At 45.0% G+C, this 14,506-nt stretch overlaps 1 protein-coding gene across 5 annotated transcripts in view; it reads right to left on the minus strand.

Annotated features, from left to right (window-relative positions):
* ZNF385C (zinc finger protein 385C) overlaps positions 1-14,506 on the minus strand; it is a 167,082-nt gene extending 152,576 nt beyond the window's left edge. For 2 of the 5 annotated variants that reach the window (XM_083709465.1, XM_083709461.1), the window contains exon 1: positions 12,332-12,458. Coding sequence is in view for 1 of the 5 variants with exons in the window: in XM_083709459.1 (XP_083565585.1) it covers positions 2,034-2,070 (37 nt within the window). In the remaining 4 variants the exon portion in view is untranslated. Of the gene's footprint in view, positions 1-2,033; positions 2,086-2,920; positions 4,259-12,331; positions 12,459-14,484 lie in introns of those variants that run through there. The other 3 variants (XM_083709463.1, XM_083709462.1, XM_083709459.1) reach the window with 3 other exon arrangements.

Genomic DNA, 14,506 nt, shown 5'->3' on the forward strand with positions numbered 1-14,506 from the left:
ACATGAAGGGGCGAAAACACAGGTACATGGCTTTCAATGCAATTTAGCATGTACTATTTAAAATAGTAAGTGCATAAATTTTATGAAAGAAAATAAATGAAAACAAATATTCAGAGCATCTTCACATAACACTTAAATGCAGCTTTGAGTATTTCTTATTAAGCCATCTATGTGCATGTATGGGTGGTGTTAAAATAGGACAGAAAGCCAAAAAGAAAGAAAGAGCCATTTTCAAATTAGAACATGCATTCCAGCCAATGACAGGCTGATGCTGGTATTAAAGATACGGTTCATACAAAACCCAGTTTGGACAGCACTTGTGAAAACAACTCCAATCTTGCCTCCATATAATCTAAAATCCATTATTCCTTGCGTTTTCCTCAGTGAATAGGTTGAATCATCATTCCCTCACTTTGTCAGAAACCCTTTAGGATGCCTGAGGAAACTGTCAGCATATCCCTTCCCCCATCATTCAGTTTACTTTATTTTGGGTTAAACGCCAAACACCTTCAGCCACTGACTTCTCACTTCTGAAAAAGTGTACATCTTTGCATCTCTTTTCCAAATCCTTTTCCAGCCTGTGAACACATTCTGCTGGAAATCTAGTGTCCAGATCTGAACACCGAAAGGAGGTCTTTATTTCCTAAGACTTGGAACAAAGTCGTCACCCCAAAGGCAAATTAAAACTTAAAAAGTGCAGGCCCTTTTAGGTTTCAGCCTCAACCCAAAGGGGCTATTTTATTTTCCTCTCACCCTACCCTCTTCCTCCATCCACTCACAAACCAACTCCCTCCCTGTTATATACCAATAAAGATTTGAAAAAGAAAACGAAGTCTCCATTTCACACCATGAATAATTAGCCCCATAAAATACACTAATCAGAAATAAATACCGATTCAAAGGAAACATGACTTAGAATTCCCCTGGAAATAAACAGCTGATACAAGGGAGTGTGACAGTGTTAAACTTCTATTATCGTTTCCCTTTCACCTCTGCACAAACAGGTAATACATACATATACCCATAAAACACCATAATCTACGAGTTCACTGCCCATCGTCCCAGGAATATCCTTTAACAAAACCCCTTTGTGTCACTGCTAACCCAGAGGGAGATGCCCAGAGTGGCTAGAGCAACCCAGTCAGATGGGCAGCATACAAATAAAATTATTATTATTATTATTATTATTATTATTATTATTATTATTATTATTATAATCAACCCAGCAAGTTAAGTTCTTTGGCATGTCCACACTATAAATGAGGTTCAACTGTCACAGATTTCTCTCATTTCTAGGACTGCCATAAAGAGAGACAGAAAAATTGGGGGGGGGGGGGAATCTATTAAAAACAGGATATCTGGTCGTGGCAGCCCTCATACATTACAATAGATCAAATACGTCAATATAAATACAGCTTTTACATTCCATGTGCTGAAGACCACAGCAGGGGCCCAGCATAATGTGTACACAAACGTTTTTGAAGCTTTATTTGCTTGAGCTACAGGAAGGCAGGATAATTTTGTTGTTGCTGCTGTTGAAAGACAAAACCTTATCAGAAAATACACCAATGCAAAATCCAGAGGGACAGCAAATAAACTGCCGGGACCAAACCGAATTATCATCCTTGATAATGTTTGGTGGAAAGAGGGGTAATCTGTCCAAAAGGACGGAGGACAAACTCTCAAATGTATCTTACGCCCAACGACGCTGTTCTCCTCTGATGGTCCACTGGCACCATTTTCTCTTCTCCCTAGCTGTGTGATACTAGCAAATCAGGGATCCTGTAGCGAGCCAGATGATGTCACACTGCTAATGTAGCCAATCAAATATGGCTATATAGCATCACTGAGGGCAAAGAAAGCCATATTACCTTCTGGTTTCGCCAGAAGCCACTTAGTCATGCTGGCCACATGACCCAGAAAAACTGTCTGTGGACAAACGCCAGCTCCCTCGGCCAGTAAAGCAAGATGAGTGCCGCAACCCCAGAACTGTTTGCGACTGGACTTAACTGTCAGGGGTCCTTTACCTGTACCTTTTAAGGGTGTCTTAATGTGCTGCGGAGGTGCCATCCTCACAAGGAGAGGCCAGAAGATGGGGGATCATCTCCAAGTTACTGAGGGAACAAAGGGATGTGTGATCTTCCTCCTACGATTTCATTTGGGGGGACACTCCCCTCCAAAGCACTGCTGAAATGGGGTTCGTGTTTTGCACCACACAGAACACTTCAACCCTAATTAACAACACATGAAAACTAAATAAATATAAAAACCTCTTCTTATTTAAACTTACATTGAACACATACTCAAATCACAGGGGGTCAGCAAACTTTTTCAGCAGGGGGCCAGTCCACTGTCCCTCAGACCTTGTGGGGGGCCGGACTATATTTTGAAAAACAACAACACAAATTCCTATGCTCCACAAACAACCCAGAGATGCATTTTAAGTAAAAGGACACATTCTACTCATGTAAAAACACACTGATTCCCGGACCGTCCACAGGCTGGGAATCCGGCCCCTGGACCTTAGTTTGCCTACCAATGTTCAAATCACTTAACCTGCTCCGAACTGTCCCAAGATTCTGCTAATCACTGCCTCCTCGTTGGTGAAATTACCTCAAGAAAGCTCATTATTTGCTCATGTACCTTCAAACTATGTTTTCACAAGAGACACTGTAAAGTACCCTTGATTAGGGGCGTCAGAGACTTTTGACTGAAACGGGAGCAGAAGCTGTTCACTTATTTGTCCCATGTCTGGAATGGAAATCGGTCCAGCGAACAGAATTGGGATTCACTGCTGCTGCTGTTTTCTGTCTGCAAACAATACATAATTGATGGGTGTTTTCGTTTTCTTTTTAAAACACATTTGGATTGTGTTTCCTCTGCAGGGAAACGAATGGTGTGGAATAATGAAATGATTTACACGATTAATCGCATAAAATCCCACCACAGCAGGATGAATAACGTAGTTTTTGTCAGAAGTCGAAAGGCAGCAGGTTGGAAAAGGTGCTGTGTGAGGTGAACATGGGGCAGAACAGAAATCAGCGACTTCTTCGGTTCTCTTGAATATTGTGTAAATGTTTTTTTGGGGGGGGGAGCGGCATAGGACTTTGAAACGAAAAACACTCTGGAAGCGAGGACTGCTTCCATCATAGCCTGAGCAAGATCCAGCCGCGCAGCCCCACTCTCTCGCCTCAGAGGACCCGTTGCCTGCCAACTGCTGTCAAAGGAAGATGGCTTCCATCACAGGCCAAGTGAGATCCAGCCCCTTAGGCCCACTCCTTTCCTTCAGAGAACCGGGGAGGGAGCAGGCGCTTGGCATGACACAAAGGAAGAACAAAGACCAAGAATAATAACCCTGGCTTCATATGAACGACATTTTATTGAGCGGACAAGCGGAAACCCCCCTGACCCTGGGCGACACCCGCGTGGAATAATGACTCAAGACGACGTGTTATGGGATTAAAATTTGGCCACAATTTTATTAAAACTTCAGATGTAGGGAAACTTTGGCTTAGGCATTGGGCGTTTATCCCTCCCAGTCCCCAGCCAGGGATCTGAGGAACAACAGGGTTATCCAGGATATGTGGGGATTGGGCTGGCTCTGGAGAACGTCTGTTCAAGCAGAGAGCCTGCCCCCCATTTCGCCACCATCGTGGGGGGGGGGGGGATAATCTTTTGCAAGGCGTTTTGAGAGCCACTCAGGGCTATTAAGTGGCACAGAAGTATTTGAATAAATGAAAATTGTCAGGGAGCGCGAGTCTTGAGCCCAGCCTACTGAGCTGCTCACAGAAAACCTTTTGAAGCACAGAATTGAGTAGTACTGTACAATGCAAGGCCTCCCAAACTGCACCTGGCTGCATGAGATCACTGGGTTGGCCAAGCCTGGTACAAATACCCCCCAAAACCCTTTAAAAGCAACAATTCCAAACCTGCTTTCTACCCTTCCCTGGTGAATAGAACACTACCTTCTGCATTTTGCATTTCAGGCTGAAAACCAAGCCGCACCTCAATTGTACACAGCTCCAGAAACAGGGACCCCGACTTGGAAAATCCCCAAGTCAGTACATATTTCCAGGGCCATGTTTCTAGCCTGGCCCAGTCTATACACACAGTATGCACATTTGGGTTCATGGGGGCTTTATAACTGGACAATGGCAAAAGAACAATTTTAACCCATGTGTTTGTATCAGTTTGTTCAGACCTGGGTCTGTCCCAATCACATACAAAGAAGCTTTTATCATTTGATATTTTGGTGCGTTCCTTTACTGTACCTTGTTGGAAGCTGCCCAGAATGGTGGGCAACCCAGTCAGATGGGTGGGGTACAAAAAATAAATAATAATAATAATAATTAATAATCATAGGGTTGGTCCATTTCAACAAATGGCTCTACCTCTGCTTAAAAGGAACACTAACCTCCACTGTTGCACAAGGATTAAAATATATACACTGAAACCTGTCATAATCCTCGCCTACATTAAAGGTGAAAGAAAAAAGAAAAACCACATTCCCAACGTACATGCAGTAAGCAATTTTAGATTCATTTGTTTGGCTGTTTATCTTTAACAGAGATTCAGATTGCTGGAAAGTGGCATAAAGAAGAACGAAAAGAGCTGCTTGTGAACCTAGCAAATGTGTACATGTATTAAAATGATGGGTGTTTTTTATTGTTGTTGCTTTTAAGCTTAAAAGCTCGGCTGCAAAAAAAAAAGGGGGGGAGGGAGTTAAATGTGTCAGATGAAAACGTTTTTAACTAAGGCCTCACTGCTCAAGATTGGTACAGTACAACATTTGGCAAGCAGCAGTCTCTTCACTTGATGGCTTTTTGCTGCTGGGGCACACTATCACTTGCTGACTGCGTGTTGTGTAATACTGTGCACTTCCTCCTCCAAAATTAGTCCAGAATCCTTGCCACACAGCAGTTATTACAGTGGGAGGCCGCTTATTAGTGGGTGTCCCCACCCCATGCTTTTGAGGTGTGACAAAAGGGGGTGGGGAATATAAAATACTCTGTGGTACTTCATGAGATGCAGCAATACAGTTGCACAAGGCAAGCAGCACCTCAAGGGATGGGCACATGCCTACCTCTTTACAATCCTCAACTTCAATTTGGAGGGAGGGTAGATTTGTGGTCAGAAACACAAGCCAGAAAATGGGCCTGTATGTACATCCAAGTGCAGTTTGCGTTCTGCAAATATAGACACATGTCTGGCTTAGCGTTCAATCCCTGCCATATGAAGATACATGTTCCACATCCTTTTACAGGCATTACGGATTTAGGGCAGTGCAAACAATCCCCCCCCTCCCCAAAAAAGTGACGAGATGAGGCGGAGCAAAACAACAACAACAACTTATAAAAAGTAACTTTGCTAAACAGAATTATAGTGAAAATAAGAAATTGGGGGCGTGTGCGCAAAATGTTATCCCCGCTCAAGGCGTCGTATTATCAAGTCCACCCTCCCCATCCCCTCCCCAATCCCTTATTCAGGTGTGGCATTCTGTTCTTTACGTCACTTGCAATCTGGGGACCAACATTAATATTAGGAGATGAATTTCATGCTCAGAGTTTGTATGCAACTATGTCCACAAGGACAGCCTTGTTCTTCCTGCAGCTGCTATGGGCTAAAACTCTTGTGATAAAAAGGCCCTCAGCTGTGGGGGAAATGGTTGCTGCTGCTCAGAGGATCCTGCCTTTAGGCTGGCACTCAGATTGGATAACATTTGAGGCCATTTCTGATTCCTTGACAAACAGCTTGAGGGCATATTACCGGTTCTGGTTAATACCCCTCCCGGCAGACTTCCAAGAAGTTTCTGAAACATACAGGCGTTCTTTATGACCGTTGTGTAAAGAAGTTCTTATTTGTCCTCACCAGTGCAAATTGACATTTCTCAAGATCATGGACATAATTCTTGACAGCGGATAAAGAAATTGCAACTGCTGCTTGAGCAGCAGTCTTTGTATGTTTCAATCAGTCTAAAATTATGGCAGCACTGTGTCTGGCCAGCTCCTCTGCACTGTTCCAGAGTTGTACTGTTTGTTTTGTACGATTCAAGCCTTCCTTCCAGGTTCTGAGCAAAGAAATACAGTAAGATGTTTCTAACTCAGGGAAGGGCGTGGAGGAGGAACACCAAGGGCTACTTCACTCATATAAAATCACAGCTTGCGGGAAAGAGGTAGGCAAACTTTCAAAAATGTACTCAAACACAAGACAGCAAGTTAAAAGGCATGCCCTGTCTCAATGCCTGGATTGTGTACTGCAAAAGGCTGAGACCAGGGAACAGCTTGTTTTGAGTATAAAATGGGTACCAAACTGAAAAAAGTTTAAGAAGGGTGGGGACAAATTCCAGGAAGGACTTTGCTGACATAGGAGCTGAAAGAAATCTCTTTTTTTTAATTGCAGACTTTGCTGAGAGCCTAGCAACACTAAGTAATGGCTCTCTTTATGGAAGTGTGCAAATTTATAATGATCTTGTTTTCAACTATAACACCTATCATAGCTGTCTCAGGCAAACAGTACAGGCCGTTCAGCGTCAGCTTCTGAAAGGACAACTGTTCAGCTCTTGGGGAGAGAGGGAGAGAGAGAGAGAGAGAGAGAGAGAGAGAGAGAGAGAGAGAGAGAAAACACCTGCATTTACCATTGCAGTAGATTAAAGCAAGCAAATATATGTGCCTCAATGATCCCCCAAGTAGTTTTCACTTTTTGATAAGAAGAAGCTGGGACCCTCGACTGCTCTTGTCTCACAGCTGGTTTCTATCAAAGGAGACGTTCGGGAATAAAAAGTCCCTCTTGTTTACCACAATCATTTATTGAGTGTGTCCAGGGCATCAAAGTAACATGCCAAATTGTCTGGAACAGCACCTACATCTCTGAATTCAAGTGCGGTTGCTTCCATCCCTGGTAGATATTTGCATATGTGCTGCTCTCCGAAAACCCTCCACTTCCTTGGTCTGCCCATCATTTCCCCATAATCACATCATTATCTGTTTTTCACTCCACTGTATGTCTTGTCCCACACCTCTTTCCCATGTGAATAGCAAGTGCTGTCATTCCCCCCCCCCCTTCTCTCTCACTCACACACCTCTGTTAAGTGCCGTGACCAGGTATCTTTAAAGCAGAGATGAGAGAAATGCCTCTGAGGAATTTCACTAGTGTTATCAAAACTTTTACAGAGTCTCTTGAAATTCACTGCTGGTCTAGTTGCTAATAGCATATTCATTCATTCTCTCTCTCTCTCTCTCTCTCTCTCTCTCTCTCTCTGTGTGTGTGTGTGTGTGTGTGTGTGTGTGTGTGTAGGGGAAGAGAGATACACTACCTCAATTTTCACACACAGCTGGAAAAATGTATGCAGGAATTCTGTACTTCTGTGCTGCATATTTTCTTTCCAACCTGCAAATTTCACTTCAGATCCATGGGTAAGGTTTCTAAGCATGCGCACGTATGCGCACACAACACACGCTGCACACCACTCCTCAAATAGTCCATTCCATGCCCTTTTAAAGGGAATATAAAACCACCGCAAGCGCTAATCTACATTGCATAAGTAGCCAAATTAATTGAATAATGTATCTGAAGACACAAGGGGACGGCTGATCTCTTCTGTTTGCAAATTATTTCTCTTGGTTCCCCACTTCCGATCACTGAGCTTAATTTGCCAAAGGCGTAATTACTTTATGGGCACAAAAACTATAAACGTTATGGACCAGCTGCCAAGGCTCTCAAACAGCGCGCTCTCATGAGATTCTAACAGGAAGCCCAGCCTGAAGAATCTCTTCAGCGCTGCACTCACAGCACGACTATGAGGCTGAAGTCCAGGGCCCCCACCCGGCAGAAGGAGCAAAAGGTTTGAAGCCCCCTGCCCAAAATCAAACAGAGTTAGCTAACCCCATTTTAAAGTAAGCAAAGCAATCAATACACATTACCACCCTATGTCCACAGTCTGAAATTATCTATGTGGCCCAAAGGGGAGCCTATTAGGGCTGCGAGAGACCCTTGCCTGAAATTCTGAGAGCCAATGACAGCCAAAACAGGCTGGCCCAACTCATAATAAGGCAACTTCCTAAGTGCCATCCATGGTTTCAGATAATAACAAAATCATTGAGCAAAATCAATCTGGTATAAGCGGCAATAACGCTCTTACCCACCAGTCCCTTTTGTCGAAACTACTTGCCATAGAGCTGGAAACTTTACACACAGACCTGGTGGTGCAAGAAACACAACAAAACCATACACCTACTAGCTATAGACCTTCAGTTGCTTTTTATAATGATGTTTGGTTTTCCATTAAGGAACCGCAATTGGACTGTATTTTTTAAAGGCCGATCGTGATTGTGTTTGCATGTCCTGTAGTAACTTTTTTAACGGAACTTCTGGAGCTGGAAAAAATTACTGGTGGTGGTCAAACCTTTTATTCTTAAAGACTTGGTTTCTATGGATAATTTTATTTGTTGCCGTACAAGATGTAAAAGGAAAAAAACCAACCACATTTATGTCAGATAAATGGATTCAAGAAAGGACAAGAAAGAAGCTATCTGTTGGGATATTCAGGTTTATTAAATAGATATTCTGCCCCCCACAAATGATTAATGCTGTTTTAGCAACAAAACAAATACTAAATACCAATACATCTAAATCTGGATCTGGCATGCTCATACAAATATTATTGACTTAAGGATAATAAACAAAAATTAAGAAGCTGGGGTGCGCTGTTGCTTTTTATTTCAATATTGAATTTTGGGGGTGGGGAATCTGAAATTGCTTTTTAAAACACACACACACACATTCCAAAATAACACACACACACACAAATGCCCCACTGAATTTGTATGAAAGCTTCTTACAGTTCTAGCACAGAAATCCCATTTTTCTCAGTAACGTAAACTGCACAGCTTTGGTCAGTACTGAGGTTTGCAAGGGGGCCTGTTTCAGTACATTCCACCCCCAGCTAAGGTACCTGCAGTTATATAGTATAGACTTGGGCTCAGGTTACGCATTTGCAGAAATACAAAATACAAAAAAAAATGAGATGTGCTGACTACTGAAGCACTAAAGATCTCATATGTACACTACACATCCAAACAACAGACAACTGTATTTTGTATTGGGAAAGTGAGACACACAAGCCTTATTCAAACCCCGAAAAATCCATCACATTTTTTGAGGAATTGTTCCAATTCTTATTCAGCAGCTTGTTGTAATTTAAAAAACAAACAAACACTGGATCTAAGAAAGTGTTTGGATGTTTACTATCCCTTCCTTTTTCTTGTCTGATTTGTTGCAAGAAAAGAGGCCCCTAGAACAGGGGTCTGCAACCCGCGGCTCCGGAGCCGCATGTGGCTCTTTTACACCTTTGCCGCGGCTCCGGGGCGGATACTAGCGAGGGGAGGAGGCGCATTGTGCGCCCTGACACTCCCCACTGTGACGGGCGCTGTACTGGCTGTGATGTCGCATGGGGGCGGTGCGTGCGTTAGTCACGCACTGTCCCGACGTCACCTTCCCACCCGCTGTCAGATCGTGGCTCTGGAGATATATTTGTTTTAAATGTCGCAATGGTTTTGCGGCTCCCAGTTTTTTTTCTTCTTCGGAAATGGGTCCAAGTGGCTCTTTTTGTCTTAAAGGTTGCAGACCCCTGCCCTAGAATTATTATTATTATTTTGTTTAGACCCCTCCCATCTGGCTGGGTTGCCGGAAGAAGATCCTGCCCTGTTAACATCCCTTGGTGTACATTGTCCAAAACTCACATATGGGAGCACCCCAAAATGTTTGCCATGCAGAGCTGGTTTTGGGTGCTTTAATGTCCAGTAAAGTGACAAGTTTGCAAAAACCTGTGGTTGCAAGGTACTTTTGAAGCAAACAGGACTATATCCTCCTACGATTCCCAGTCAAGGACAAGCTTCTTTGGAAGGTTAATAAAAGTGTCAAAGCTTCACAGTGAACAATCTCTATCTGTACCAGAACCGTTATTGTACAATTAACAGTCACCCTACTGGTGCCCTTGAGAGAGGGGGGGAATCATTGTCCCATCTTCTTTTTTAATAGGATTAATGGGTAGTGGAGAATTCCCAACCATAGGATGTGACCCAAATAAAGAGAACACATCGAGAATGGAAGCAAAGTTTTTGTTAGCCTGATAGATTCAAACACACACAAACACACAAAAACTATTTGCAAACGATTGCTGATGCAAAATGGTTGATGTTGGGTTAGCTCCAGAGTTCAAATGATGCAGTGTGGCTCAGCTAGTAATTTAAACTGGATTATTTTTTGTTGAGGTGTGGGGTTGTAAATTGCCCGGCAATGGACACCTCCCCATGTAGCAGTTATGCAGAACTCAGCCCATAAGCCCAATATGAAGCTGTATGATGAAGAGTTGTGTCTAACTTGAAAGTTTATATGGTGTTAACCAACTACTTTCGTTGTCCAATTTCACCGGACTAAAGTGTGGAAACGACTGAAGTGAGAAAGAATTCTTCATCAACCTAGTGAAGAATTCTGTCGGGTGCCTAATGAATACTTTACTATGCATATTTCAAAGTTAGCACAAGCCTACTGTAAAATAAATAAATTATTATGCTAGGTTTGGCCACTTAAAGAGCTCTGTAATGATCACACTGAAACATTATTAAAACTTCTTCAACCATTGTAAACGATTTTGAGCCTTTTCAGTTAAATGATTCACAAGGTGGTCTGCTTGGCGAAGATATGTAAGGAAACATATATTATTGATCCAGCTTCTGCTGACACACAGGGTCTTTTAGATACACAAAAAAGGTTACCTTAAGGGTGCAAACCCAATCCCATTTTTTCTGCATCGAGTTCACTCCCATCACTTAATTTGAGAAGCGGTGTACACATCAATCCTGCTGTTTCTAATAAAATGCTGCATTTTTGTGCATTCCCCCCCCCCCAACCAGCTTCCATCCAAATTGAGACAAACAACAGAGGAAGCATTTTGTTTGCAAAAGCATGCAAGCTTGCAGCTTACACAGCTCACCTTGTCCGGGAGTGTTGGTTCTGATGCAGTGATACCCTGGGCCACTAACTAGGTTTCCAATAATCAGAAGCTTACAATGAAGAATGAGAAACCAAGTTTCAGACACCTAACATTCACTAAAAACGGTATTGTAAGGAGTAGCAACAAATGAGGACTAACTCCTCTGCACTTTTGAACATATTCTTCCATTTGGCTAAAGTCATGCAGTTCATAGTCCCATGGTTTGTATCTGAAATCCCTTGAAACCACAGTCAAGTTAAAAAAAAAGGGTCCCAATACAAAGTTTTCCTACAAAATGACCATTCCTGGGTCACCGACTACCCTTCTTCTGCAAAGGACATCCCACCTCCTGAAACATGATTTTTGGTTCCTATTAAATAAAGCATCTTTACACGACTGCTGGCCTGCAGCACACTAACACCTTGTTCACAAAATATAAAAAAATTACAGGAAAATCAACACCATGGGGGGGGGGGGCAACCTCACCACATCCAGACTCCTGAGGGGGATAGAGGAGGGTTTTCCAAAAGTTCTCTTTGCTTCTCTCTTACAGAAACCGGATCACTTGGAGAGATAAAACCAGGTGAGAGCAGGTATAGATGGAACAGAGGGACGGAAGGAGAAATAGGCAAGAAAGTGAATTGCAAGGGGGGGGGAATCAAGGAGAGAAATAGAGGGGGAAAACATGAAGGGGGGGAGGAATTAGGAAGGGAAGGTGGAAAGTGGAATACAGGCAAAGACAAACAGACTCCTTCGAAGCTTAAAGTATCTGTTTGCAAAGAATCTGCAATCCACTACTAAAACGGTTTCAGGATTATTTAAATTGAGATTTTTAAAGTTAAAATTAAAACTACTTAATGGTGTCTGGATTACCCAAGTTTTATGGATTTTCCCCTCCCTTTCTTCTATGAATTTTATTGTCGAAATTATGCCAATAAAGGCTGAATGAATGACAGCCAGATAAAATGAATGGAAGGGACTGACAGGTAGGAGCAGCGACTGGCAGGAAATGCAAGGCTCTGACGGAGGGCAGGTGGGTGGGTTAAGATGGGCTAGCCCTCCTTCCCTCTTTCGAAAGCGTTTCCACAGTGCGTGGGGCACGCAGAAGTCTCCTGCGTGCTCCTAAAGCCCACTTTTCTCTCTCCCCCACGCACACCTGCCCATGAGTTAACGGAGCAGCAAAGACCGGTTCCGCCTCCTTCGCTTTTTGCACAGCCAAACGCGATTCTCCGGAGAGGGGGATAATCCCCTGCAAGCGCCTTAGATGCACACACCTCTTTATACCGCCCACCCCCCTTCTCCCCCCCACCCCACGCACCCAGCCCCCCAGATGCAGTTTACCTGGCCAGCTGCTGCTCAGCCGGGCATGGCTTGCAACATCTTCTCCTCCTCGCGGGCAGCTAGCAGGTAGCAGCAAGCAACGGCGCAGCGCCCGCTCTAGGGCAGAGTGCGCGTGCCAACGCCGCGCGCCAGCCTCCCCGGACCCTTGGGGACGCGCACGCGCGCCATCCCGGGCTCGTGGGGGGCGTAGCTGCTGGCCGCTCCCCCGCCTCGCGCTGCGGTGGGGGGAGAGCCGTGACCCGGGCGAGCGGGCCAAGCGCGACAGCTGCACCAGTTAGCGCCCAAGGGGGGGGGGGGGAACGTTTTGCATTGCTGGTTCCTTGGGGGGGGGGAGAAGGGGGGGGGAGAAGCATCACCCGCCTCCCGCCTGCCTTCAAGGATCCGGGAGTGTTTGCTTGCTTGTTTAGCCTAATCACCCCGGGGGGGGTCACCAAAAATAAATAGCAGGGGAACCAAACCAGGGCTGGAGCCAAGACTTTTGGCCGCCGGAGGCAAAGGACAAAACATTGGAACCAACTCCTAGGCGCCAAAGTCCCTTCGCCGCCTCCCCCCCATAAAATATTTGAGAGCCCCACTTCCCAAGCTGATGGGCATTGCCATTCAAATGGTGTGCATGTGCCGTGTCTTGTGATTGATTTCGCAGCACTGGACTTACCTGCCCCCCCCCCCAATATTTTATTCAGGTTGGCACCCTTGGGGCAAGATGGGCCCCCTGTCTCCCCACACCCCCATGTGCTGCAGCTTACTTTGACAGCTGGAACCCAGCAGGTGCACTGGAGGGGAGGACCACCAAAGGGATGCGGGTGGGTTCGGTGTGCAGGGCCGGCCCACGCATGAGACAAGGTGAGGCGACCGCCTTGGGCAGCAGGATACACAGGGGCAGTGGATTTTGGCCTCCGAGGAATGCCTCGTGTGCTGCCACACGGGCAGCGATGGCTGTGGCATGTTGCTTGGAAGCCAGACCTGTCACCAGTTCAGCAGCCATCCCCCAGTGCCCTCCCCAACAGCCTCTTGGCAAATGGGATGCTGATCACTTTCTAAGGAAGAAATGGCGGGGGCTGTCCTCTGAGCTCTCCTGGGCTTGGCACCCGCCTGGCATGATTCAGAGTGCCTCCCATCCCACAACATCAGCCTTTGATTCCCACTTCATCTGTCAGGTAAGGTTTACAGTGGTACCTCAGGTTACATACGCTTCAGGTAAACAACTCTGCTAACCCACAAATAGTGCTTCAGGTTAAGAACTTTGCTTCAGGATGAGAACAGAAATCGAGCTCTGGCGGCGCGGCGGCAGCGGGAGGCCCCATTAGCTAAAGTGGTGCTTCAGGTTAAGAACAGTTTCGGGTTAATAACGGACCTCCAGAACAAATTAAGTACTTAATCCGAGGTACCACTGTACTTGATTCTCCCTGATGTAGATCTTCACCCGCCCCTTCTTCTCTGGTGGTGGGAGGGAGGGAAAAAAATTTGTGGTCACCTCAGGTGCCAAAATGTCTTAGACTAGATGTGTGTGTGAGAGAGTGAGTGACAGGGCCAAGGTGCCAACTTGAATAAAATATTGGGGTGCCCAAGTAAGCCCCACCCCACATAATTGCTCACAAGACACACACCATTTGAATAGCAATGCCCATCAACCTGGAGGGGACCAGCTCACTGAAATAATTTTATTGGGGTCCCTAGGAATTTGCTCCTATGGACAGGGCTGACCCAAGACATTTGGGTCCCGAGGCAAGCCACAAAATGGCTTCCCACTCCCACCAGGGAAGAACAGGTGAGTGAAGATCTACATTAGGAACAAGGTTGCCTCACTTTGCTTCACAGGTGAGCTGGAACAGCATTTTCCATACAAGATATGGCAGAAAAGCTAAGAATGGAGGGCAGGGCCAGACCATGATGTTTTACTGCCTGAGATACCACAGCATATTGACCCCCCCCCAATACCCCATCAAGGTGCAAGGCCAGCTAAGTTATTTTGGTGGCAGACATTTCTTCCCTCTCCCTGGCATAAAAATAAATAAATCCAACAACAATAAATCAAATAACTTAATATTTTGCTGCCCTTTCAAAAAAATCTGCCTGAGGCAGCCACCTCACTTTGCCTAATGGTAGGACTGGCCCTGACAGAGGACATAGTAAGGAGATATAAATAAACTTACGAAGGGGTGAAGCAAGGGGACG

Source organism: Podarcis gaigeae, assembly GCF_964106915.1.
Source record: "Podarcis gaigeae genome assembly, chromosome: 13".
Classification (NCBI taxonomy): Eukaryota; Metazoa; Chordata; class Lepidosauria; order Squamata; family Lacertidae; genus Podarcis; species Podarcis gaigeae.